General features: G+C 47.1%; 2 protein-coding genes across 4 annotated transcripts in view; both read right to left on the minus strand.

Annotated features, from left to right (window-relative positions):
• Positions 1-9,561, minus strand: part of LOC132383720 (solute carrier family 22 member 6-A-like) — a 36,363-nt gene extending 26,802 nt beyond the window's left edge. Inside the window, exons 1-4 of the mRNA XM_059954908.1 lie at positions 9,160-9,561; positions 8,769-8,872; positions 7,224-7,378; positions 968-1,136 (exon numbers count right to left, since the gene is read on the minus strand). Coding sequence (XP_059810891.1) covers positions 968-1,136; positions 7,224-7,378; positions 8,769-8,872; positions 9,160-9,561 — 830 coding nt within the window. The remainder of the gene's footprint in view (positions 1-967; positions 1,137-7,223; positions 7,379-8,768; positions 8,873-9,159) is intronic.
• Positions 9,562-10,523: 962 nt separating this feature from the next.
• The window catches only part of LOC132384103 (solute carrier family 22 member 6-A-like), a 58,815-nt gene continuing 42,999 nt past the window's right edge, over positions 10,524-26,339 (minus strand). For 2 of the 3 annotated variants that reach the window (XM_059955445.1, XM_059955442.1), the window contains 2 exons: positions 22,001-22,204; positions 10,524-11,250 (listed from right to left, as the gene is read on the minus strand). In XM_059955445.1, coding sequence (XP_059811428.1) covers positions 11,169-11,250; positions 22,001-22,204 — 286 coding nt within the window. In that variant the 3' untranslated portion in view covers positions 10,524-11,168. Of the gene's footprint in view, positions 11,251-19,189; positions 19,284-22,000; positions 22,205-26,339 lie in introns of those variants that run through there. The other variant, XM_059955443.1, reaches the window with a different exon arrangement.

Below are 26,339 nucleotides of genomic sequence, written 5' to 3' on the forward strand. Positions count from 1 at the left end.
TTATTGACCATTTCCCGTATCGCCCCTGAAACACTCCCTTTGCCCCAGCTGCCAGTGGACCAAGATAGTAGTGGTTGGTGTTACTCTCCTACACTACCAGCGACCCGGGTTCAATTCTCGCCGCTGACTGTAGGACTGTTGTACATTCTCCCCGGGGACGTGTTGATTTCCTCCGGGTGATCCGGTGTCCTCCCAAGTTCGTCGATGAATTGTCACATGGGTGTCATTGGGCCTCGTGAGCCTCTTGGTCAGGAGGGGGCTGCTACTGTGTTGTAGCTCAAAATGAAATAAATATGACAGGCTAATAGTGGGTTCTTTGATTCCAGTATATCAGAGATATACTGATCTTGCATCTCGATCGCAAGACTCTGCAGTGGAGAGTGAGGTCAGCTGAGAAGATCATCGGGGTCTCTCTTCCTGCCATTACAGACATTTACACCACACGCTGCACCTGCAAAGCTAACAGCATTGAGAAGGACCCTATGCACCCCTCATACAAACTCTTCTCCCTCCTGCCATCTGGCAAAAGATATCGAAGCATTCGGGCTCTCACAACCAGACTGTGCAACAGTTTCTTCCCCCAAGCCATCAGACTCCTCAATACCCAGAGTCTAGACTGACATCTACATCATTTATTATTAAATTGAATTTTGACCTCTACTGTGCCTATTGTCTTGTTTATTACTGATTAATTAATTATTGTACTGCCCTGCGCTGTTTTGTGCACTTTATGTAGTCCTGTGCAGGTCTGTAGTCTAATGCAGTTTTTATGTTGGTTTACATAGTCCATAGACTTGTGCTGTCTCACATAGTCTAGTTTAGTTTTGTGTTGTTTCGTGTAGCACCAGGGTCCTCGAGGAACGTTGTCTCGTTTTTACTGTGTACTGTACCAGCAGTTTATGGTCGAAATAATAAAAAACAACTTGACTTGATTTGAATTGAGTTGACAAGTGGAGTTGGACATTACCAGGAATAAAGGAAGAAGACGAAGAATGGGGCAGAGACTGAGAACTGGATCCAACGCCAATCCTTTAGACCATAGGCGATCCCAGTCAGGAGGAGCTGGCCAGCTGTGTAAGCGACAAAACTTATCAACGAAAGTTGAGTTCGAACTCTGGTTGGAATCCATTCAACCGCTGGGTGGAAATTAGGGAGAGACAGCATGTTAATCAAACTGGAATCTGTCTGCACTTCTTAACCCTCCACCCACTCTACCTACCCATCATCTTGCTAGGTCCCTCCCCCCACTGTCGACATCTGCCCTTCTTAAACCCATTCCCTTTACCTTCCACTCCACTCTCCTCTCCTGTTAGATTCCACCAACTTCAGCACTTTGCAACCTCACCCATCCCCTCCGTCTCTGTCACTATTCCCACTCTCCCCTCCTCCATCTGTCCATCACTCCCCCTCACCTCCCAACCCAACCCCTCCCAGTCTCTGTCACTATTCCCACTCTCCCCTCCTCTGCCTGTCCATCACTCCCCCTCACCTCCCCACCCATCACCTCCGTCTGTCACTATTCCCACTCTCCCTCCTCCGTCTGTCCATCACTCCCCCTCACCTCCCCACCCATCACCTCCCAGTCTGTCACTATTCCCACTCTCCTTCCTCCGTCTGTCCATCACTCCCCCTCACCTCCCAACCCAACCCCTCCCAGTCTCTGTCACTATTCCCACTCTCCCTCCTCCATCTGTCCATCACCCCCTCCCTCATTTAGATCCACCCATCACCCCCTAGAACTTTCCCCGCCCTTTCAAGTTGATGTGTCAACATCTCTGAAGATTTATCTGGGCTAGCACATTAATGTAGTGCTTAAATATACTGGAAGAATTGGACCAGCCCATGATTGAATGGCAGAGCAGCGGCGATGGGCTGAATGGCCTACTTCTGCTCATATACCTACTCCTTTAGGAGTTTGAGGAGGTTTGACATATCACCAAAGGCACTCGCAAATGTCTACAGATGTCCAGTGGAGAGCATTCTAACTGGTTCCATCACCGACTGGTATGGAGAGAGGGGTTGGGGAAGCAGGGGCTACTGCGCAGGTTTGGAAAAATGTGCAGAGAATTTTAAACTCAGTCAGCTCCATCGTGGGCACCAGCGTCCCCAGCATCGAGGACATCTTCAAACGGTGATGCCTCAGAAAGGTGGCATCCATTATTAAGTCCCCTTGCCGTCCAGGACTTGCTCTCTTCGCTCATTGCTACCATCAGGGGGAGGTACAGGAGCCTGAAGACACACACTCAATGATTCAGGAACAGCTTCTTCCCCTCTGCCATCAGGGGGAGGTACAGGAGCCTGAAGACACACACTCAATGATTCAGGAACAGCTTCTTCCCCTCTGCCATCAGGGGGAGGTACAGGAGCCTGAAGACACACACTCAGTGATTCAGGAACAGCTTCTATCCCACCACCATCAGATTTCTGAAAGGTCTATCAAGTCAGGAGCTCGATCTCAGTACTTTGCTCTCTTTCTGCACGACTTTTTAATATTTTTCAGACATTCTTATTGTGACTTGTTATATTTCATATATTGCAATGTACTGCTGTCACAAAACAACCTGATATAGATTCTTTATACTGGCAATCTTTCCTCTATGCTTTCAGTCCAGGTCAAAGGTCTCCGCCTGAAACTTCTCCTCATAGATTCTGTCTGCCCCGTTAAGTTCGTCCAGTGCTTTGTGTGTCAATTCTGAATCAGCTCGTACTCAACTGACGTACAGTGGAATACAATCTACTTATCGACAGGACTGGACGGTGGGGAGATTACATAAGTTTCTCTGGGTAAGAACAGGCATATTCTGCTGTGCCATATGACGTGGGAGAGCACGGTCTTTCCATGATCATGAGTGTTCTTGGCAAATATTTCTGCAGAGCTTGTCTGCCCTTGCCTCCTTCCGGGCAGTGTCTTCACAAGATGGGTGACCGCAGCCATTATCGATACTCTTCAGAGATTGTCTGCCTGGTGTCAGTGGTCATATAACCAGGACTTGTGATCTGCACTGGCTGCTCCCATGGCTTCACATGACCCTGATTCCGGGGGGGGGGGGGGGGGGGGGTAAAGTAGGTGCCACACCTTGCCCAAGGGTGACCTGCAGGCTGGTGGAAGGAACGCCTCCTTTGGTAGAGATGTATCTGCACCCTGCCACCCTAATTTTAAAAGTGCCAGTTGAGAGTGTTATAGGTGCTGTTCACTTACACTGGCCACAATCCTAAGGAAGCTACGGTCAGGCAAGAGTTAACATAATATCCAGGCAAGGATGGAGTGCAGAGATCCCGGGAAAGAAAGGTCTTGCAGAGCATCGCTTCCCTGTGCATAGCAGGGGACTGGAGACATTTCACAGGAGATGAGATTAGGGTGTGAAACACACACACCAAGGAAGGCACAATTGATTTACGAACTTCAGGTGATCATGTCGGCAGCTTGTAGTTTCTATTGACTTTAACGCCTCTATTGTGAACGGCAATTGATCTTGCAAGGAAGGAACCTGACTATACGCAGTTTACCAAATGGTCTGTGTCTGTGACCGCGAGTCAATTCTGCATAACAATGGCATTTTCTGTTCTGACGCGACAACACTTTGGTGACAGGGACCGGGGCTGTTCTCCTTGTGCATGGGTAAAGAAAGTCTGATTGAGGAACGAGAGAGTTTACAGAGTGTTGGTCTCTGGGGGTTTGCCACTGCTTGCATGCAGGGGCGTATCTACGGAAAATGGCGCCTCTGGCAAGCGCTGAAATTGCGCCCCTGTCCAAACATCTGACACCCATCTTTTAGATAACTTTATCATAATACCAGCTCAAAAATACGTCAAGCTCATTACTTCTAATTAACAAATTATGGCACTACATGAAAACTATAACTGCACCTTCCTTGCTTTCACTGATGCAAATTGCTCTATGATGTGATCAAAGTCAGTTTTTTCAGTTTCTTCTCTTTCTACACTCAGTAGAGCAAGATCACAGAGTCTGCCTTGACCCATGGAGGCTCTCAAATACAAAAGTATTTAACTTGCTGAATGATCTCTCACAGCTGGCGATGGAAACTGCGGTGGTTAGCATTATCCAAATAGCAATGCGAAGATTGGGGAAGACGCTCTCATCTCCATACTGAACAATAAATTCAAGAAGCTCTTCAGCTCTTGATATTTTCATGTTGACCCACCTTGATAGCAACATTCTGCAATCCAAAATTTCTTCATATAGCTGCTGTCCATCAACATCAGAGTTATACAATTTTCACACTTCTTCTTTTGGTCATTACAGTCGGTGCCGTAACACAGTCCCTCGACATCGAGAATGAACCCAAACTCGGCGTCAGTGTTGTGCAAACGAGCAAACCTTTCGTCCATTTCTCTGTGAAGACAGTCGAGTGTTCCCTTCATTATTCTTTCCATTTCCTCCTTGGCTGTTAACCCAGCGTCTCTCAAGTTCTCATCAGCCATTTGTTTCTTTCATCTCTGCCATCTTTCAACTTCAATATTCCACTCTAGACAGAGACCGACTCCTTATTCGAGTGACTCACTGACCTACACTTTTCTTTCATCATAACAATGATCTCGAAGGACTTTCAAATCCAGGGCAGCATTGTGGAAGTTCATGCTAGGATCCTGCAGCCTCTTTTGAATATGGTCAATGCAAATGAGTACTTTGCTCCAAAATCCGAGCAAAATCAGAAAATCGGAACTCAACATGCGGTTGTACAGCTGCCTTGCGTCACTTCTAATTAACTTACTTCAAGTTCTTCTCAAGGTACTTATTGACAGGCTTCACTGCTTCTGTCCTTGCACTCCACCTGGTTTCAGACTCCGACTTAACAACAACAGGCACACAAGAGGAAACCGCAGATACTGGAAATTCAAGCAATACGCACAAAATGCTGGTGGAACACAGCAGGCTAGGCAGCATCTATAGGAAGAAGCACTGTTGATATTTCAGGCCGAGACCACGAGCACTGTGTTTTTGAGTTTTTCCCAGCACTGTGTTGAATGAGAGAAAAACACGTAGAGAGCTTCAATGGTTTGAAAAAACGTGACCAACATGGTATTCTGCTTGACTGCATGTACACCCACCAAGTTGAGTGAGTGATTGTTGCAGTTCACAAACACTGCCAGGTTGTTTTTCTCACTTATTCTTTGATGAACACCACTTCTGTGTCCAGCCATTACAGTAGTGTTGTCATAGCAATGTGACCGACAATCTTGTAGCTCCATTTTGTCCTCTCTAGCTGTTTCAAGATGTCTTCAACCAAGCTCTCAGCATCCTTCTGGCTTATCTGGATAAAACCAAGAAAGGACTCTCTAACACGGACTGTTATCCTGCCAAAATCAACTTCCACATACCTCACTACTTCTGACATCTGCTCACGGTGTGCCTGATCAGGAGTCGAGTCGAACGTGAGACCATAGTACTTGGCTTTATGAATGCTTCTCAGTAAACTCTGGCAAACAGTGGATGAATTCGTTTTGGTGAAAGATGGATCCAGGATGACTTTCCAAATTAGTGAGGTGTTCTTTAATGACAGCGTCAAAGATGACCAGTAGTTTCAGTAAGCCAAGGAAATTGGAGTCATCGTCTAGCTGAAGTGACTCCCTGTGTCATCGCAAAGCCAGGTTCTGAGTTGCAAGGAATTTTATGCAGTGAAGGATTCTTGTCAAGTCCTTGTCGAACTTCAGAAGTCCGATGTCATGCTGTTCAATCACTTCTGGTATGATAGTTCGAGGCTCTTTGACCCCATCCAGTTCATGAGGTTCAGTGTCATCAGATTCAATCTTGTCAGGTAAAATCTTGTCAATAACCTCAACGTCACCAACACCACCATCGTCTTCCCCTCCTGCCATGTCCACGTTCTCTGTGGCAGCTTCACTCTTCATCTCATCATACTCGGATTTATCTGACTTGACTTCCTCCTCGGCTTGTGACGCATTTGTATTTGATCCACATTCGGATTCTAATAAGCGTGTAGCAGGTGCAGGTGACTCCTTGGAACGTGTAAAATTACTTGTTCCGGGCTTTTCAAAGAAGGGCATGAAGAACCTGCTCGACTTCTTGGCTTTCTCCACCTCTTGTCTCTTCCGTCCTTCAGCTCCACTTTCGTTCTTCTTCGTGAAGGAACATTTCATGGTCTTTTTACACAATGTTCTGAAATAAGGCCATCCCAGTGCTTCTCAGCCATGTAATCAAGGGCAGATCGTACATCTGAAGAAAATTCTTTTTTCACTATTCGAGGATGGCTTGTCTGACTTTAATAGAAACTGCTCAGTGGCGCCCAGGGCACGTGCCATACCCGAGATATGCCACTGTTTGCATGGGGGGTGGTGGAGGGGGGGGGTTTGGTGCGATGCTTTTGCTGGAGCAAGGAGTGAAGAGGGAGGGGGCTTGTGCTTTTGCTGCAGCTTGAAAATAGGAGGGGGAGGGGTGCTTTGGGTTTCTCATGCTTCCCTGTCATCCATTCTTTGGGATTTTTCTTTCTGTTTCATGGATGTCTGTGAAGAGCAAGGATTTCAGGTTCTATATTGTATACTTTCTCTGATATTAAATTGAACCATTGAATCAGGCCATTTGGCCCATCGAGTCTATTCCACCATTCAGTGAGGGCTGATTTTGCACTCTATCCCATTCTCCCAACTTATACCTGTAACCTTTCACCCCCTTAATCATGAACAACTTATCAAACTCCGCTTTAAATATACCCAACAACTGGGCCTCCACAGCTATCTGTGGCAATGAATTCCACAGACTCACCACCCTTTCCTAAAGGAATTCCTCCTCATCGCTGTTCTAAAGGGACATCCCTCTATTCTGAGGCTGTTCCCTCTGGTCCGAGACTCTCCCACTATTGGAAACATCCTCTCCACGTCTACTCTATCTCAGCCTTTCAATATTCGATAGGTTTCAATGAGAACACCCCTCATTCTCCAGCGAGTACAGACCCAGAGCCATCAAACACTACTCATAAATTAACCCTTTCATTCCCAGGATCATTCTCCTGAGCCTCCACTGGACCCTCTCGAATGCCAGCACACCTTTTCCTAGTTAAGGGTTCCAAGATTCTCCAAGTACGGCCTGACCAATGCCTTATAAGTTCTCAGCATTAAAACCTTACTTTTATCTTACAGCCCTCTGGAAATGAACACTAACATTGCATTTACAATGAATTCCACAGATTCACCGCCCTCTGGCTGAAGAAAACCGACCTCCTATTCCGAGGCGACTGGTCACTCACTGAGAGAAAAGCCATTGATGATGACGCCCGACAAGCCAACCCCCGACAGAAATCTCCAGAAGCAGAAGAGCGGGAAGGAGGAGGAGAACGCTGCACACGTCCCCGACACGGCAACCAGGAAGTGGGACCATTGCAGCAGGGTCCGACGGCCAAACCTGACGGGCGAGAAGCATTGGGTAAACACCGGAGACCAGGAGCCCACGCTGACATGACAGGAGAGCGTTGGTAAGTGGCTGTCTGGTCCTGGTGATGTGGTTAATGTCTGAACAGCTGAGTGATGTTTCACTGATATTATCCAGGAGTCTGTACAGTTTCAGAGCCGTCATAGAAAACAGAACATTACAGCACAGTACAACCCACCGGCCCATCAAGTTACTCCAGGTGACCCCAGGCATTATCAATACTCCTCAGAGATTGTCTGCCTGGTGTCAGTGGTCACATAACCAGGACTTGTGATCTGCACCGGCTGCTCGTACGACCACCCACCACCTGCTCCCGTGGCTTCACGTGACCCTGATCATTGTTGGGGTGGGGGGGTGCTATGCTTTGCCCAAAGATACACTTTCTATCTCCCCACTATATTTTCCACTAATCACCTAAGAGTTTGGCCTCAGGTATTAGCTATTTCCGCCACGTCCATTGATCCCTCAAAGTTGCTGCACATGGTGATATGGTGGTTATGAAGGATTGTGGTGTGTCGGGGGATTGAGTCGAAGAGGTGTGAAGTAATGTTACAGCTCCATAAACCTCTGGTCAGACCACACTTGGAGTATTGTGCTCAGTTCGAGCCGCCTCATTATAGGAAGGATGTGGAAGCTTTAGCGAGGGTGCAAAGGAGATTTACCAGGATGCTGCCTGGATTAGAATAGTTTGAGCGAGTTGGAGGTTTTCTCTTCAGAGTAAAGGAGGATATGATAGCGGTGTACAAGATGATAAGAGGCACAGATTGAGTGGACAGCCAGAGACTTTTTCCCAGGGTGGAAACGGTTAATATGAGGGGACATGATTTTAAGGTGATTGGAAGGATGTATGGGCTGGGGATGTCAGAGTATTTTACTCTGAGAGTGGTGGGTCTGTGGATCGCCCTGCCTGGGGTGGTGGTAGAGGCAGATACATTCGGAACATTTTAGGAGACTTAGGTAGGTATGTGGGGTCCACATCCAGAGATCCCGCAAAGTCGATAGGGTGGTTAAGAAGGTGTTTTGTCCTTCAGTAGTTGGAAGATTCCGTTCAAGAGTCTCGAGGTAATGTTTCAGCTCGATAAAACTCTGGTTAGACCACACAGCAGCTTAAACACTCTCATTCAGCAGCTGCTTCCCCTCCCCCCCAGATGCTGTTTGCCCCACTGAGTTTATGCAGAGATCAAACCGTCTCCACGTTGCCCTTTGAGTGATTTGGATGTGTGACTGTCGCTGTGCTGTGGGGTTTTAACGTGGATTCTAGTGTGCTTCTTGTGTTCTGTGGCTCCCAGCAAGAAGACGAATCTCACCATTGTTTGTGGCATCCATATTTTGATAATAAATAGACTTGGAACTTTGAACTTACTTGTCGGACAGTCTGCCCAGGACACAGGCTCCGATCAGCAGTCCGGCCATGTAGATCGACTGCACCATCCGCTTCAGAGACTTCCGATCACACACGAGGTCCCACTGCCGAAACAAGGGCAGAACCGACCGTCACTGAGGACACGGACCCTGTGCTGCCCAATTACACCCGTGTGACAATTACCCTACTAACCCACACGTCTTTGCATTGCGGCAGGAAACCCACGTGGTCACGGGGAGAACGGACAAACTCCTTACAGACTATGGCGGGAATTGAACCTGGGTTTCTGGCGCTGTAAAGCGTTGTGTCACTGCGCATTCTGTTCACTCCGTCAAGCCACCCCCTTCAGTACACCATCCCCCAGAAGTGAGGGGGGCATTTCCAGACGTACCTCTGTCACGATCGTCATTGTGAACTGGGAGCGGTCGTACACCCACCCATCGGTGCACGCCTGTGTGACAGGTTGGCTCCCGTTGCCCTGCGTCTCGTTGGTGCCCAGGAGATGCCACTGTGGGGAGGTGTACATGCGGCACTTGTCCGGCCTCCCTTCCTCGTCCAGGGGCAGGAACACCCGGAGAAACTCCTCCTTCAGTGGCTCCTCCGTCACATTGAGGTACCGCGAGCCCTCGTCTCCCAGCTGCACCCGGCACCGGTGGTCGGGAACAGCAGCCACGAAGTTCTGGAGCAGATTGTGGCAGGATGCAAAGATGTATGGTATTGACAGTAGAGCAACGTGGATGGCTTGGAAGATCCCGAGGCCTCCAAGCATCTCCAAGAGGTCCTCAAAAGCCATGGTCTGCGTAGCAGAAGGGCTGACCAGATGTACTGAGGCAGACTGTGCTGGCAATCAATGACTAAACCCACACTCAGTCTTCAGTATGTGATGTCCGGTAATGTTTACCGTGCTGATAACAAGATTTAATTATTAATTCTGAACTATTAAACTAAGTTTAATGACCACAGTCACTGTGAAATCAGGATCTAGGGAGCACAGGGTAAAGGAATTGTAAACACTGGAGACTCTGCGGATGCCGGAAATCCAGAGCAACACACACAGAACGCTGGAGGAACTCAGCAGGCCAGGCAGCATCAATGGAAATGAATAAACTGTCAACGTTTCGGGCAGAGATCATTCATCCGGACTGGAAAGGAAGGTGGTAGATGGCAGAACAATTTAAAGGAGCCGTTGAGAACATAGGGTGATGGAATTTACTCTGTAGTTTGAGAGGTCGCAGAAACACTCAGTGGCCTCTTTGTTATCAACCTCCTGTATGTTAAAAATGTGAGGTGAAGGGCCCTTGAAAGTGAGTCCATAGGTTGTGGAATCAGATCAGTGCTGAGGTGAGAGAAGGTCTCCATGTTGGTTCAGGAGCCTGATGGTTGTAGGGTCATAATTGTTTCTGAACCTGGATAGGAAAGGTTTAGATCAGGGATTCCCAACCTGGGTTCCACATACCCCAGTGTTAATGGCACTGGTCCAGGATATAAAAATGGTTGGGAAACACTGGTTTAAAAGCCAAACATGGGCCAATGATTTGGGGAATCTGGGATAGCATGGCTGAAGGGCCAGTGTCCATGCTATGCATCGTTCTGACACAAGCAAAACCTTTATACCTACAGACGAGTGAAATCCCTCTGATGTCGCTGTGTGCTGTAGCGACTGAGCCCCTCCCGCAACCTCACCTACACACCAACCACCACACGTCCACCCCCACCACCCCAGGAATAGGGTCCAGACTCAGTAAACATTGCTTTTACACACAGCAGCTACTTTATTAGATACGAATGTACACCAGTTCGTTAATGCAAATATCTAATCAGCCAATCATGTGGCAGAAACTCGATGTATAAAAGCATGCAGACATGGTCAAGAGGTTCAATTTCTGTTCACAGCAAAATCGGAATGGGGACGTAATGTGATCTAAGTGACTTTGACCGTGGAATGATTGTTGGTGCCAGATGGGGTGATTTAAGTATCTCAGAAACTGCAGATCTTCTGGGACCACAGCTTACAGAGGACAGTGCAAAACACACGAAAACATCCAGTGAGCAGCAGTTCTGAGGGTGAAAACGCCTCGTTAATGAGAGAGGTCAGAGGAGAATGGCCAGACTGGTTCAAGCTGACAGGACGGTGACAGTAATTCAAATAACCACACTGTTACAACAGCGGTGAGCAGAAGAACAGCTCTGAATGCTCAACACGTCAAACATTCAAGTGGACGGGCTACAGCAGCAGAAGGTCATGAACGTACACTCCATGTCCACTTTATTAGGTACGGGAGGTACAAGTCACAACATCTAGCTGGGCAAACAGTAGCAGGAGCCGACATTCGGCCCCTTCACTCTCCTCCTGTCCATCTGCGGAGGTGTGTTGACAAGAGCACCAGGCGGTGTTCCGGTTCAGGGCCTCTGTTCCACCAGGGGAATTCGCGCTCCCGGTTCCGGGATCACATCCGCCTTTGGCGCCTTCCCCGATCTCCACCTGCGAACAACCACAAGTCAGCAGTGTCGTCTTTTTAACCCCAGGAACCTCGATTTCTCCAAATTGTGCTTATTTTGTTTCTGTTCCCATCCCCATTTCTTCCTTTCCCCACCCTTACCTCTTAGCTCTTCTCTTCACCTGCTCACCTCCCCCAGGTGTTCCCCTCCGCCGTATCTTATCCTATGGTCTCATCTCCAATTAGATTCCTTCTTCCTCAGCCCTTTATCTTTCCAGCCTATCACCCCCCAGCTTCTTACTTCATCCCCTCTCTGCCCCACCCACCTGGCTTCACATATCACCTTTCATTTTCATTTTTCAATCTTTTTTTATTGATTTAAAAAAATATATAGGGATAGATACAAATTGGAGGAGAAGTTCTATCAAATATACATTTCAATAAAAGTACAAAGAAAGGAATATACACTGTCAAAATCATGTACAGTATAATATTGAACTAGTATATAAAAAAGAAACCACAACTTCTCTTAACAATTCATAAAAAAAGACTCAAAAATTTCTATTATTTAAAAAAACCCACTAAACTAACCCAAAACAAAAAAAGAGGACTGGGAAGTCCATTTGAGGATATAATTACAAAAACAAAGAAACATCCTTCTGGTCAAATCCGAAACTTTGCAGAGAAGAAAAAACATTATCTAAAAAGGAAAAAAAAGAAGAAAAATTAGATGATATAAAAATATTGAATGAAAGGTCGCCAGGTTTGCTCAAATTTAAAAGATGTATCGAACGTCCAACTTCTAATTTTCTCCAAGCTTAAACAAGACATAATGAAGGAGAGCCAGAGAAAAACAGTAGGTGGATTGGAATCCTTCCAATGCAACAAATAGCTCTCCTGGCCAATGAAGTTGAAAAGGCTATCATACGTTAAGCGGAAGCAGGAACATTTCCCGCTTCCTTTGGAGTATTCCCAAAGATTGCCGTAAGTGATGGATGTTTTTAATGTATGTCTAACAATGGGACTAAAATCTTGCCTACCAATCCTAGAAAACAAAAAAGGAGGAGGAGCTGCCAGTAAAGAAGACAAAGAGAACCCCCTCACCGAATTCTCCTCGCAGTCCAACCATGAAGGACAGTCCTGATTATCTATACCATAAATCCAAAAAGTGATATAATGAATATTAATTGCCCAATAATAAAATCTAAAGTTTGGTACTGGCAGTCCTCCATCTTTTTTTTAATTTTTGCAATAAAGGTTTACTCACTCCAGAACTCTTATTATTCCAAATATATGACAGGATCATAGAATCTATTCTATCAAAGAATGTTTTCAGGACATAGGATGGAACCGCTTGAAACATATATAAAAATTGCTGTAAAATTGCCATTTTTATAGCATTTATTTGACCAATTAATGACATCATCATAGGCAGCCATTTGGAAAGCATTTGTTGTATATATTCAATTAGAGGAAGGAAATTATACTTATATAAATCCTTAAAGCTCCAGGACCAGATGGATATACAGTGGAATTTTATAAGACCTTTAATGAAATGCTTACATCACATCTTTGTCAAACTTTCACTGATTCTATATCCTCTGGGAATCTTCCGAAAACTTTTTGTGAGGCATCAATTTCATTGATTCCTAATAAAGGAAACGATCTATCTGAATGTGCCTCCTATAAACCAATCTCCTTATTGAATATGGATTTTAAAATTCTCTCTAAGATTTTAGCCAATAGACTTGAGAATTTTTTGCCTGCTGTTATCTCAAATGATCAAACTGGAGTTATTAAAAATTTTATTATTTAAAAATTTATTAAAAATTCACATTTTAATATTCAAAGATTGTTAAATATTATCTATTCTCCATCAGTTAAAGAATCTGAATGTATTGTGTCTCTGGATGCAGAGAAAGCTTTTGACAGGGTGGAATGGCCTTATTTATTCCAGGCTTTGAAGAGGTTTAATTTTGGTCTGGGATTTATTTCCTGGATCAAACTGATTTAGCAAGCCCTGATGGTTGCGGTTATAACTAATAATCAAAAATCTCCTTATTTTAGACTATAAAGAGGAACCCGTCAGGGTTATCCTCTTAGTCCTTTAAAATTACTAAAAATTTTAAATATTTATTTAAGTATAATCACCTTTCTGGTTTGTAATCCTTCCCCTTCGCCCCAACCTTCTTATTAGTGACTTCTTCCCCTTTTCTTCCCAGTCCTAATGAAGGGCCTTAGAAAAATAGGGGGCTATAGGAAACCCTAGGTAATTTCTAAACTAAGTACATGTTGGGCACAGCAATGTGGGCTGAAGGGCCTGTACTGTCCTTTTGGTTTTCTATTTTTTTCTATGTGCGGTGGAGAGTGTATTGACTGGCTGTATCACAGCCTGGTATGGAAACACCAATGCCCTTGAACGGCCCAATGTCCGTTCAAGTGGTGGTGGATACGGCCCAGTCCATCATGGGTAAAGCCCTCCCCACCATTGAACACATCGACATAAAACACTGTTGCAAGAAAGCAGCATCCATCATCAGAGATCCCAACCACTCAGGGCATGCTCTCTTCTCACTACTGTCATCAGGAAGAAGGTACAGGAGCATCAGGACTCACACCACCAGGTTCAGGAACAGTTATTACCCCTCAACCATCAGGTCCCATACCACCAGGTTCAGAGACAGTTATTATCCCTCTATCATCAGACTCCTAAACCAGAGGGGATAACTTCACTCAACTTCACTTGCCTCATCACTAAAACCTTCACACAACCTACAGACTTATTTTCAAGGATTCCTCATCTTATGTTCTCGATATTTATTTCTTACTTATTTATTATTATTTCTTTCTTTCTATATTTGCACATTTTGTTGTCTTTTGCACACTGATTGAACACCTGAGTTGAACTGAATTGACTTGATTTCTTACATCCTTCATACATATGAGGAGTAAAAATCTTTACGTTTTCACTCTGTCTAAATGTGCAAAATGCAATTTACTGTAATTTATAATAAATAGTATGCACAACAGGATTGTCAATCTGACATAGAAATACCATTGCGTCAGCATGAATTAATTAGTCTGATGGCCTGGTGGAAGAAGCTGTCCCGGAGCCTGTTGGTCCTGGCTTTTATGCTGCAGTACTGTTTCCCACATGGTAGCAGCTGGAACAGTTTGTGGCTGGGGTGACTCAGGTCCCCAATGATCCTACGGGCTCTTTTTACACACCTGTCTCTGTAAATGTCCTGAATAGTGGGAAGTTCACATCTACAGATGCGCTGGGCCTTCCGCGCCACTCTCTGCAGAGTCCTGCGACTGAGGGAGGTACAATTCTCATACCAGGCAGTGATGCAGCCAGTCAGGATGCTCTTAATTGTGCCCCTCAGGAAAGCTTTTAGGATTTTGGGGCCCATACCAAACTACTTCAACCGTCTGAGGTGAAAGAGGTGCTACAGACCATGTGAGACCCTCGGTGATGTTAATCCTGAGGCTGAGGCTGTTCACCCTCTCAACCCCAGATCCACTTATGTCAGCAGGGGATAGCCTGTCTGCATTCCTCCTGTAGTCCACAACCAGCTCCTTTGTTTTTGTGACTTTGAGGGAGAGGTTGCTTTCTTATCACCACTGCGTCAAGGCAATGACTTATTCTCTGTAGGCTCCCTCATTATTATTTGAGGTTAGGCCAATCAGTGTAGCATTGTCAGCAAATTTAATCAGCAGATTGGAGCTGTGGGTGGCGACACGGTCATGGATATAGAGAGATTAAAGGAGGGGGCTCAGTACACAGCCCTTAGGGGCACCTGTTGTCTTTCATTGATTCTGTTACGGTTATTATAGATGTACTGAGTATGCCCACAAGAAAGTGAATTTCAGGGTTGTATATGGTGCCATATGTGTGTACTTTGATAATAAATGTACTTTGAACTTTGATCCTGGCTCCCCACCTGGATTCAGCACCCTTGTGTCTCTCTCCTCTGTCTGGTAACAACTCTTTCAGTCCTGCTCATTATCACGAGTTTAAATAAGAGTGCTGCAGCAGGTAGTCCCACTGCCTCACCATTTCCAAGACCCAGAATCAATCCCGCTCTACGTCGCTGGCAAGCCACAAGGCAAGAGTTCATGGTATTACAGGAAAAATACTAACATGGCTAGAACATTGGATAACTAACAGGAGGCAAAGTGTGGGAACACATGCAGCCTTTTCTGATTAGATGCTGCTGACTAAGTTTGCAGATGATAGGTGGATGGGCAGAATATTGAGGAAGCAGGAAGTCTGCCAAAAGACAGATTAGGAGAATGGACAAAGAAGTGGCAGATGGAATACAGTGTTCGGAAGCGTTTGGTCATGAACCTTGGAAGGAATAAAGATGTGGACTACTGTCTGTAAGTGTGGCGTGTGGCGCGTGGCCAGGTGATGATCTGAAGGTCATGAGTTCCAGCCCCAGCTGAGGCAGTGTGTTGTGTCCTTAAGCAAGGCACTTAACCACACATTGCTCCAGTCCGCCCAGCTGAAAATGGGTACTGGCAAAATGCTGGGGGTTAACCTCGCGATAGACTGGCGTCCAATCCGGGGGGAGTGGGAGTCGCTTCACGCCACGGAAACCGGTATAAGCACTGGCCTGATGAGCTTATAAGGCTCGGGACAGACTTTAACCTTTACTTTCTGTATGGGAAATCAGAGGTGCAAACAGACTTGGGAGTCATCATGCAGAATTCTCTAAAGGTTAACTTTCAGACTGAGTCGGAAGGTAAATGCAATGTTAGGATTCATTTTTGAGAGGAGTAGAATGTAACAGCAAGGATGTGATGCTGAGGCTTTTGGTCAGACCACACTTGGAGTATTGTGAGCAGTTTTGGGATCCTTATCGATGAAAAGATGTGCTAGCTTTGGAGTAGGTCCAGAGGAGAAAGGATCTAGTGCTTTCCCGGACAGCTTCCAGCCAGGTACGAGTTTTAATTTTTGATTTCAACTAACTTTAACTGCTGTTTCGATGCCAAACTCTGTCATCTTCATCAGGGATAATACCTAGACATGTCTAGTCCGGTAGCATTTATACCCCCATCGTCCATCCCCCCCCCCCCCCCCCCGATTGGTTAGTCCTCAACTAATCAATCAGCCCTCAGAGAGGCCGATGGGAAGACCAGGAAATCTAACAAAGAGGAGGAATATGTCAGTACTGCCTGTCTTCCATTTTATTTCTCCATTTCTAGAAGGATCACTAGGATCCTGAAGAAATACAGGATTAATGCCATCCACAAACCCATAAGGAAGCTCAAATCCTGGTTTATGTGGCTCAAAGAATGACCCAGGGCTCAGAACGGCTAGCATTCCCTGTAAATGGGAGCAGCAAATATCAGCCAGACAGGAGGCATGGGAGAAGCCTGCATCAAGGAGCACAGGAAGTGCATCCACTTGGATTACTGGGAGAAATTGGCGGTAGCAGAGCATTACATTCACATTAGCAGTATGACTGACTTCAATGGCACAAAACTACTGTGCCACAGCAATGGCTTTTGGTGAAGGAAGCCATTGAAATAAAACCAGAGGAATAGTATTTTAACAAAGATGAAGGTCTCACTCCAAATAAGAACTGGAATTTGATTGTAAACAAGGTGGGACAGTGGAAATCTGATTGGATAAGGACTAACCAATCAGAAGGGATGGACTGTGGGGTTATAAATATCACCGGACTAGACTTGCCTAGGCATAATCCCTGACGAAGGTGGCAGAGCTTGTCAACAAAACCTCGGTTAAAATCGATACCTGTACCCAGGTGGTAGCCTGAGACGGGTTATTCACCAGAGATCGTTCATGAAAATTATCAAGGCAATGAAAGGGTTAAAATATGAGGACTGTTTGATGGCTTTGGGCCAGTACTCGCTGGAGTTTGGAAGAATGGGGGGGGGGGGGGGAGTCTCTCTGAAATGTATCAAATATTGGAAGTCCTAGATTGAGTGGACATGGAGAAGTGGGGGGCATCTAGGACATCAGAATCGAAGGACGTCCATTTGGAACAGATGTGAGGAGGAATTTCTTTATCCAGGGGTTAGAACATAGAATATAGAAATCTACAACACATTACAGGCCCCTCGGCCCACAATGTTATGCTGACTATGTAACTTAGAAACTGCCGAGAATTTCCCTAGCGCATAGCCCTCTATTTTTCTAAGCTCCACGTACCTATCTAAGAGTCTCTTAAAACAGCCTACTGTATCCGCCTCTACCAACATCACTGGTAGTGCATTCCACACACCCACCACTCTCTGTGCAAAAAACTTACCCCTGACATCCCCTCAGTATCCATTTCCAAGCACCTTAAAACTATGCCCCCTCGTGTTAGCCATTTCTGCCTTGGGAAAAAGCCTCTGGCTATCCCCACAGTCAATGCCTCTCATCATCTTGTACCCCTCTATCAGGTCACCTCTCATCCTCCGTCACTCCAAGGAGAAAAGGCCAAGTTCACTCAACCTATTCTCATAAGGCATGCTCCCCAATTCAGGCAACATCCGTGTAAACCTCCTCTGCACCCTTTCTATGGCTTCCACAACCTTCCTGTAGTGAGGTGATCAGAATTGAGCACAGTACTCCAAGTGGGGTCTGACTAAGGTCTTGTACAGCTCAAGTGTTTCAGACTGGTGTAAGTCATCCCCACAGTTGCCAGGGTCCTTTTCACTGGTGAACAATGAAGCAAAGTATTCATTAAGTACCTCTGCTACCTCCTCCGACTCCATGAACACATTTCCACTATTGCAACCGATTGGTCCAATCCTCACAGGGCTCATCCTCTTGCTCTTCACATACTTGTAGAATGCCTTGGGGTTTCCTTAATCCTGCTCACCAAGTCCTTCTCATGGCCCCTTCTCACTCTCCTAATTTCATTCGTGAGCTCCTTCCTGGCTTCCTTGCAATTTTCTAGAGCTCTAACAGCATCCAGTTTCTTGAACCTTTCATAAGCTTTTCTTTTCTTCTAAACTAGATTTTCTACCTCCTTTGTACACCATGGTTCTTTTACTCTACCATCCTTTCCCTGCCTCAATGGAACATACCTAAGTAGAACGCCATGCAAATATTCCCTGAACATTTGGCACATTTCTGCCATACATTTCCCTGAGAACATCTGCTTAATAGCATCATATTTTCCCCTACCCCAATTAAATGTTCTCCCAAATTGTCGGCACCTATCCTCTCCAGTGCTATGGTAAAGGAGATAGAGTTGTGGTCACAACTCCAAAATACTCTCCCACTGAGAGTCCTGACACCTGACCAGGTTCATTTTCCAATACCAGGTCAAGTACAGCCTCTCCTCTAGTTGGCTTATCTACATATTGCATCAAGAAACCTTCCTGAACACACCTAACAAACTCCACCCCATCTAAACCCCTTGCTCTAAGGAGATGCCAGTCAATAATAGGAACGTTAAAGTCACCCATCACAGCAACCCTATTGTTATTGCACCATTCCAGAATCTGCCTCCCTATCTGCTTCTCTACTATTGTCTCTGTTACTCTTGGGGGGTCTATACTGTTATGAAGAATGAACAGCTCTGATGGGCAGAAGGGTGTAGAGTTGCCCATGTTCCCCCCCCCCCCCGCCCCCCCGGGAGAATCACAAACCGTTACCGTTGCTATGCTGCTCATGAGAGAGAGAGATGGGAAAGAAAACATGCCAGAACATCTGCTACAGATAAGAGAGAGGGGAGGGAGACTTGTTGATTCACGATATTATGACATCTGAGAGACTTATGACTTCTGAGAGGGTTATTTATCTTATACCATTCTGTTCATTAACATTCCTCAGTGGACAGCCAGAGTGAGCTGGTTTGATGGACACAGCCATTCAAATTTGATTGACAATTGAGACTCCGTGAGTAGAGATAAAAGTGAGGTCTGGAGAGACACCCTTCAGACACACCAGGAGACACACTAGTGGACACTGATTGAGTGTTGGAACCCACAGGAAGGTGTGGGGCATCGGAGACCGGTCAGTTAAACTCACAGTGTTTTTGCAGGGCCGGTGGGGACTTGTGTGCGTGTGTCCACTCATGCCAGAGTGACGAGTCCACCACAGAAGAACGGTCTAGCTGAAGGACAGAGAGGTCATAACTGAATGGCCACAACAATATGATGGATCAAGAACGCAAAGGGTTTGCCTGACTGTAGCTGTTACTTCCCGCTCGCTCTCTCTCTCTCTCCAATGATTACAACACAACAACCATATCTACCTCAGCACATATGAACTAAACTGAACTTTATACTTTTCTATGACAATTCAGTATCCCCTAGACATCGATAGAGCTTGTTTATTATTGATTATTATTATTCCCACACCTTTAGGTTTATTATTGCTAATGTGTATTGTCTATATATTTGCATTGTTGATATTGATTTGCTTATTTTACTAAATAAACACTTTTGAATATAATACCACCAGACTCCAACGGATTCTTCTTTCTCTGCTGGTCAGACACCCAGTTACGGGGTATGTAACAATACAAAAAAAAAACACCCAGTAGAGTTATTGCCTCCTTCCTGTTTTTGACTTCCACCCACAATGACTCGGACAATCCCTCCATGACTTCCTCCTTTTCTGCGGCCGTGACACTATCTCTGATCAACAGTGTCACTCCCCCACCTCTTTCACCTCCCTCCCTGTCCTTTTTGAAACACCTAAAGCCTGGCACTCAGCAGCCATTCCTACCCCTGAGACATCCAATTCTCTGTAACGACCGCAACATCATAGTTCCATGTATTGATCCACGCTCTAAGTTCATCCACCTTATTTATGATCTCCTTGCATTAAAACAGACACATCTCAACCCATCAGGCTGAGTGTATCTTTGTTCTGTCATCCACCTCACAAACTCTCTACAAGCCGCCTCTACTTGAACGCCAACTGCCCCGTACTCTACCTCTTCACTTTGGTTCCCATTCCCCTGCAAAGCTAATTTAAACCCTCCCCAGAAGCATTAGCAAACCTCCCTCCCCAGATATTGGATCCCCTCCAGTTCAGGTGCAACCCGTCCCACTTGTACAGGTCACCCTTCCTTAGATAAGGTACCAGTGATCCAAGAACTTGAAAGCCCGCTCCCTGCACCATCCCCTCAGCCATTCATTCATCTGCGCTATCATCCTGTTCCGACCTTCCCTAGCTCGTGGCACCGGGAGTAATCCAGAGATCACCGCCTTGGAGGTCCTGCTCTTCAGCCTCCTCCCTAAGCCTGTACGCCTTGGAATGTGGGAGGAAACCTGAGCTCTAGGCGGAAACCCAAGCGATCACAGGGGCAACATACAAGCTTGTAACAGACAGCGGCAGGAGTTAAATTTGTTGAACCTGGTCCCCATCCTGGACCCAACATATCGAGGCGGCTACAAAGAAGGCAAAGCAGCGGCTATTAGGGCCTCTGCCCCTCTCCTGCCTATGCCACTGGTCCTCCCTTTCAGGAATATTCTCAGTGACATCCTGGACGCAATCATCCGGGAGACAACACACTATCCCGGTATTTGCTGCCACAGATTCTCCTATCTGTCCCCTAAACTATCGACTATCCCCTATCCCCTTTGACTATCGTTCTGCCCGACTTGACCCTACCCTTCTGAGGCTCAGAGCTGACCTAGGGCTATCAGTCTGGCTGCTGCTGCCTTGCCGAGATAGGCTATCGTCCTCAGCGGTAACCTGGGACTGACAATTGACTACTTTCTCCCTTTACCTCTCTCGGTGTTTACCCATCTACTCCTCGAACTCTGCACAATTGCTCTGCCACCTGGATGATTCTTAGTTCATCCAACCCCAGCTCCTGCTCCTTAATGCTGTCTCTCAGGGGTTGGTGTATCTGTGGAAATCGCTGTCACAGGTGGGCATGGAGGCCAAGTCATTGGGCATACTTAAGCAGGGGTTGATGAGTTCTTTGTTCATAAGGATGTCAATGGTTACAGGAAGAAGGCAGGAGATTGGGGTTAGTGAATCAGCCGTGATGAAATGGCAGAGCAGACTTGATGGGCTGAATGGCCTAATCCGTTGTCTTATGGGCTTATAAGCCAAAACCTAGAGTTGGTCAGACATGCTGACTGAGTTTACAACTCCCTGCAGCTTATTTTGATCATATGGCATACCCCCCCCCCATACCAGTTGCCCCTCCTGCCCTGCAGCCAGTTAGAACGCTCTCCACGGTGCATCGGTAGAAATTTGCGAGCGCTTTAGGTGACATACCAAACCTCTCAAACTCCAAATGAAATATCGCCGGTGTCTTGCCTTCTTTGTAGCCGCCTCAATACGTTGGGTCCAGGATAAGACCAGGTTCAACAAGTTTAACTCCTGCCACTGTCTGTTACAAGTTTGTACATTGTCCCTGTGATCGCGTGAGTTTCCACCCAGAGCTCAGGTTTCCTCCCACATTCCAAAGGTGTACAGGTGGGGGTTAGTGAGCCGTGGGCCTACTACATTAGCACCAGAAGTGTGGTGACATTTGCGGGCTGCCTCCTGCACATACTTGGACTGTTTTGGCCACATTTTTTGATGTACTGAAATGCAGCTGTATCTTATTTGGAATTTGAGGAGATTTGGTTTGTCACCTAACACACTGATTCTGATGTGACTGCGCAGTATGTTTCGTTGTACCTGCCACTAACGGCCGTGGTATGTTGCTGTGGTCGAGGGAGCCAGTGGGTTCAGTTCCACACCCCCCCCCCAACCCAACCAGCTCTCCTCCCAAACCCCCCGACCCAGAAAGCCCCCTCCGGCATTCCCCTTACTCCACTTGTACCCCGGCTCAGCTGGAGACGAGGAGGACCACCCACCTGCTCTCGACATCCTCGACCGTGTCCGGGAGCTGGGTGTTGAGGGTCTCCGGGAGACCAAAGGCCGATGCTCCAGACAGAATGGCCATCCCGCCGTAGATGGTCATGGGCATGAAGGGGAGGTAGTCGCCGCTCAGCCTGACCATCGGTGCCACTATGGCGCCCACCCGAGCCATGGTGTTGGCGAAACCTACGCCCGTCTGCCTGCGGGGAGAGAAACGTCCAGAGTCAGCAGCTGTGGACAAACCTCCTCACGTCCCCACCTCCACGTCGACAGCGAGGTCGTGGAGTCACCAGGCCTTTCTGCCCTCTAATCTGTACTAACCCACTTACAATGCACAGATTCTGCAGGTGCTGGAACTCACACAAAGTTCTCGAGCAGGGGTTCCTCCCCTGGGGTCCAGGGAACCCTTGTTTAATGGCATTGCTCCATGGCAGACCCCTGGATGAACTCAAGAGGTCAGGCAGCATCTATGGAAATGAATCAGCAGTCAATGTTTTGGGCTGAGACCCTTCATCAAGACGGGAAAGGAGCAGTCATTCACAGTGAGCGCCCATTTCAATTCAACTTCCCACTCCCATTCCAACAGTCGGTGCACAGCCTCCCCAACTGTCATAATTAGCCCAAGCTTTGGGTGGAGGAGAAGCACCTCATATTCCATTTGGGTAGCCTCCAACACTGATTACTCAAACTTCTAGCAATTTCTACTCCCTCTCTCGTCTTTCCTTTTCCATTGCCCATTCTGGTTTCTTTCTCACCCCTTCTCTCCTCCTTTCCTGACCATCACTCCCTTTGGTGCCCTTCATCCTTCCCTTTCTCCCATGGTCTGTTCTCCTATCCAATCAGTCTCCTCCTTCTTCAGCCCATTACTTCTTCCACCTCTCACCTCCCAGCTTCTTATTTCATCCTCTCCTTCTGCACCGACCCAATTTCCCCCTCACCTGGTCTCACCTATCACTTCCCAATGTCTCACCTCAACGCCCCTCTCCTCCACCCACCCACCCTCCCCCTCACCTGGTCTCACCTGTCACCTCCCAGTATCTCACTTCATCCCCCCTCTCCCCTACCCACCCACCTTCCCCCTCACCTGGTCTCACCTATCACTTCCCAATGTCTCACCTCATCCCCCCTCTCCCTCACCCACCCACCCTCCCCCTCACCCGGTCTCACCCATCACCTCTCAGTGTCTCACTTCATCCCCCCTCTCCCCCACCCACCCACCTTCCCCCTCACCTGGTCTCACCTATCACCTCCCAGTGTCTCACTTCATCCCCCCTCTCCCCCACCCACCCACCTCCCCCTCACCTGGTCTCACCTATCACCTCCCAGTGTCTCACTTCATTCCCCCCTCTCCCCCACCCACCCACCTTCCCCCTCACCTGGTCTCACCTATCACCTCCCAGTGTCTCACTTCATCCCCCCTCTCCCCCACCCACCCACCTTCCCCCTCACCTGGTCTCACCTATCACCTCCCAATGTCTCACTTCATCCCCCCTCTCCCCCACACACCCACCTTCCCCCTCACCCGGTCTCACCCATCACCTCCCAGTGTCTCACTTCATCCCCCCCTCCCCCACTCACCCACCTTCCCCTCAACAGGTCTCACCCATCACCTCCCAGTGTCTCACCATCCCCCCTCTCCCCCACCCACCCACCTTCCCCCTCACCTGGTCTCACCCATCACCTCCCAGTGTCTCACTTCATCCCCCCTCTCCCCCACGCACCCACCTTCCCCCTCACCTGGTCTCACCCATCACCTCCCAGTGTCTCACTTCATCCCCCCTCTCCCCCACCCACCCACCATCCCCCTCACCTGGTCTCACCCATCACCTCCCAATGTCTCACTTCATCCCCCCTCTCCCCCACCCACCCATCCCCCTCACCCGGTCTCACCCATCACCTCCCAGTGTCTCACTTCATCCCCCCTCTCCCCCACCCACCCACCTTCCCCCTCACCTGGTCTCACCCCTCACCTCCCAGCTTCTTATTTCATCCCCTCCTTTCTCACCTACCCAATTTCTCTCTCACCTGGTCTCACCTCTCTCCTCCCAGCTCTCTTTCACCTCCCCCCAAAGTCTTATTCTGGCTTCTTGCTCCGTCCTTTCCAGTCTGAGTGAAGGGTCTCGGCCTGAAATGCCTAGCTTCTGGCAGCAACCTCACATGCTCGAAGCTGATCAACCCCAAACGTCTCGACAACTTTCAATTCCCTGCTCCAAATGCCTCATGTTCACCGTGGATGCCCTGTCCCTGTACACTTCTGTCCCCATCAAGAAGGGCTCGAAGTTCTCTGCTTCTTTCTCAACAAAATGTCCAAGCAGTTCCCCTCCTCAACCACTCTCCTCCATCTCGCCGAACTAGTCCTCGCCCTCAAAGGTTTCTCCTTCGGCTCCTCTCACTTTCTCCAAACTCCAGGGGAAGCCATAAGCACTCGCACGGGCCCCAGCTATGCCTGCCTTTTATTGGCTTTGTAGAACAGTCCATGTTCCAAGCCTTCCCTGTAATGCTTCCCAACTCTTCCTGCGCTACATTGACAACTGCACTGGTGCTGATTCATGCACCCATGCTGAGCTCAACAGTTTCATCAACTTTGCCTACCACTTCTACTCTGCCCTTAAATTTGCTTGCTCCATATCTGACACCTCTCTCCACTTCCCCAATCTCTCTGCCTCCATCTCTGGAGACAAACTGTCAACTGACATCTTATAAACCTACTGATTCCCACAGCTATCTTGACTTTACTTTTTCCCCACCCTGTCTCCTGTAAAAACGATATTCCCTTTTCTCAGATCCTTCCTCTCTGCTGCATTCTATTTCCAGGTTATGGGTTTTCTTTCCAGGATATCAGAGATAAAACCATAAGACATAGGAGCAGAATTAGGCCGTCAGGCCCATTAAATCTGCTCTGCCATTCAATCATGGCTGAGCCTTTCTTTTCTCCTCCTCAACCCCAGTTCCCAGCCTTCTCCCCATAACCTTTGATGCCATGACCAATCAAGATCCTATCAATCTCTGCCTTAAATACACCCAACAACCTGGCTTCAACAGCTGCATGTGACAACATTCCATAAATTCACCACCCTTTGGCTAAATAAATTTCTCCACATTTCTGTTTTGAAAGGGTGCCCCTCTATCCTGAGGCTGTGCCCTCCAGTCCTAGTCTCTCCCACCATGGGAAACATCCTTTCCACATTCTAGGCCTTTCAACTTTTGAAAGGTTTCAATGAGATCGCCCCTCATCCTTCTGAATTCCAGCGAGTACAGACCCAAAGCCTTCAAACATTCCTCATATGATAACCGTTTCATTCCTGGAGTCATCCTTGTGAACTTCTTCTGAACCCTCTCCAATGCTAGCACATCTTTTCTAAGTTAAGGGGCCCAAAACTGTTCACAATACTCAAGGTGAGGCCTCACCAGTGCCTTATAAAGCCTCAGCATCACATCCCTGCTCTTGTATTCTAACCCTCTTGATATGAATGCTAACATGGCATTTGCCTTCCTCACCACCGACTCAACCTGCAAGTTAACCTTGAGGGTGTTCTGCACAAGGACTCCAAAGTCCCTTTACATCTCAGATTTTTGGATTTTCTCCCAATTTGAAAATAGTCTGCACATTTATTTCTTCTACCAAAGTGCATGACCATGCATTTTCCAACATTGCATTTCATTTGCCACTTTCTAGCTCATTCTCCTAATCTGTCTAAGTCCTTCTGCATCCTACGTGTTTCTTCAACACGACCTGCCCCTCCACCAATCTTCGTATCATCTGCAAACTTGGCAACAAAACCATCTATTCCATCATCTAAATCATTGATACACAGCATAAAAAGAAGTGGTCCCAACACCGTCTCCTGCAGAACAGCACTAGTCACTGACAGCCAACCAGTAAAGGATCCTTTTATTCCCACTCACAGCCTCCTACCAATCAGCCAATGCTCTAACCAGGCCAGTAGCTTTCCTATAATACCATGGGCTCTTAATTTGGTAAGCAGCCTCATGAGTGGCACCTTGTCAAAGGTCTTCTTAAAGTCTAAATATACAACATCCACTGCATCCCCTTTATCTATCCTACTTGTAATCTCCTCAAAGAATTCCAACAGGTTTATCAGGCACGATTTTCCCTGAAGGAAACCATGCTGACTTTGTACTATCTTGTCCTGTGTCACCAAATACTCCATCACCTCATCCTTAACAATTGACTCTAACATCTTCCCAACCACTGAGGTCAGGCTAAATTGTCTATAATTTCCTTTCTGCAGCCTTCCTCCTTTCTTAAAGAATGGAGTGACATTTAAAATTTTCCAGTCCTCTTCCTTCACACACTACAACATCAGGCATACT

Source organism: Hypanus sabinus, chromosome 31, assembly GCF_030144855.1.
Source record: "Hypanus sabinus isolate sHypSab1 chromosome 31, sHypSab1.hap1, whole genome shotgun sequence".
Lineage (NCBI taxonomy): Eukaryota > Metazoa > Chordata > Chondrichthyes > Myliobatiformes > Dasyatidae > Hypanus > Hypanus sabinus.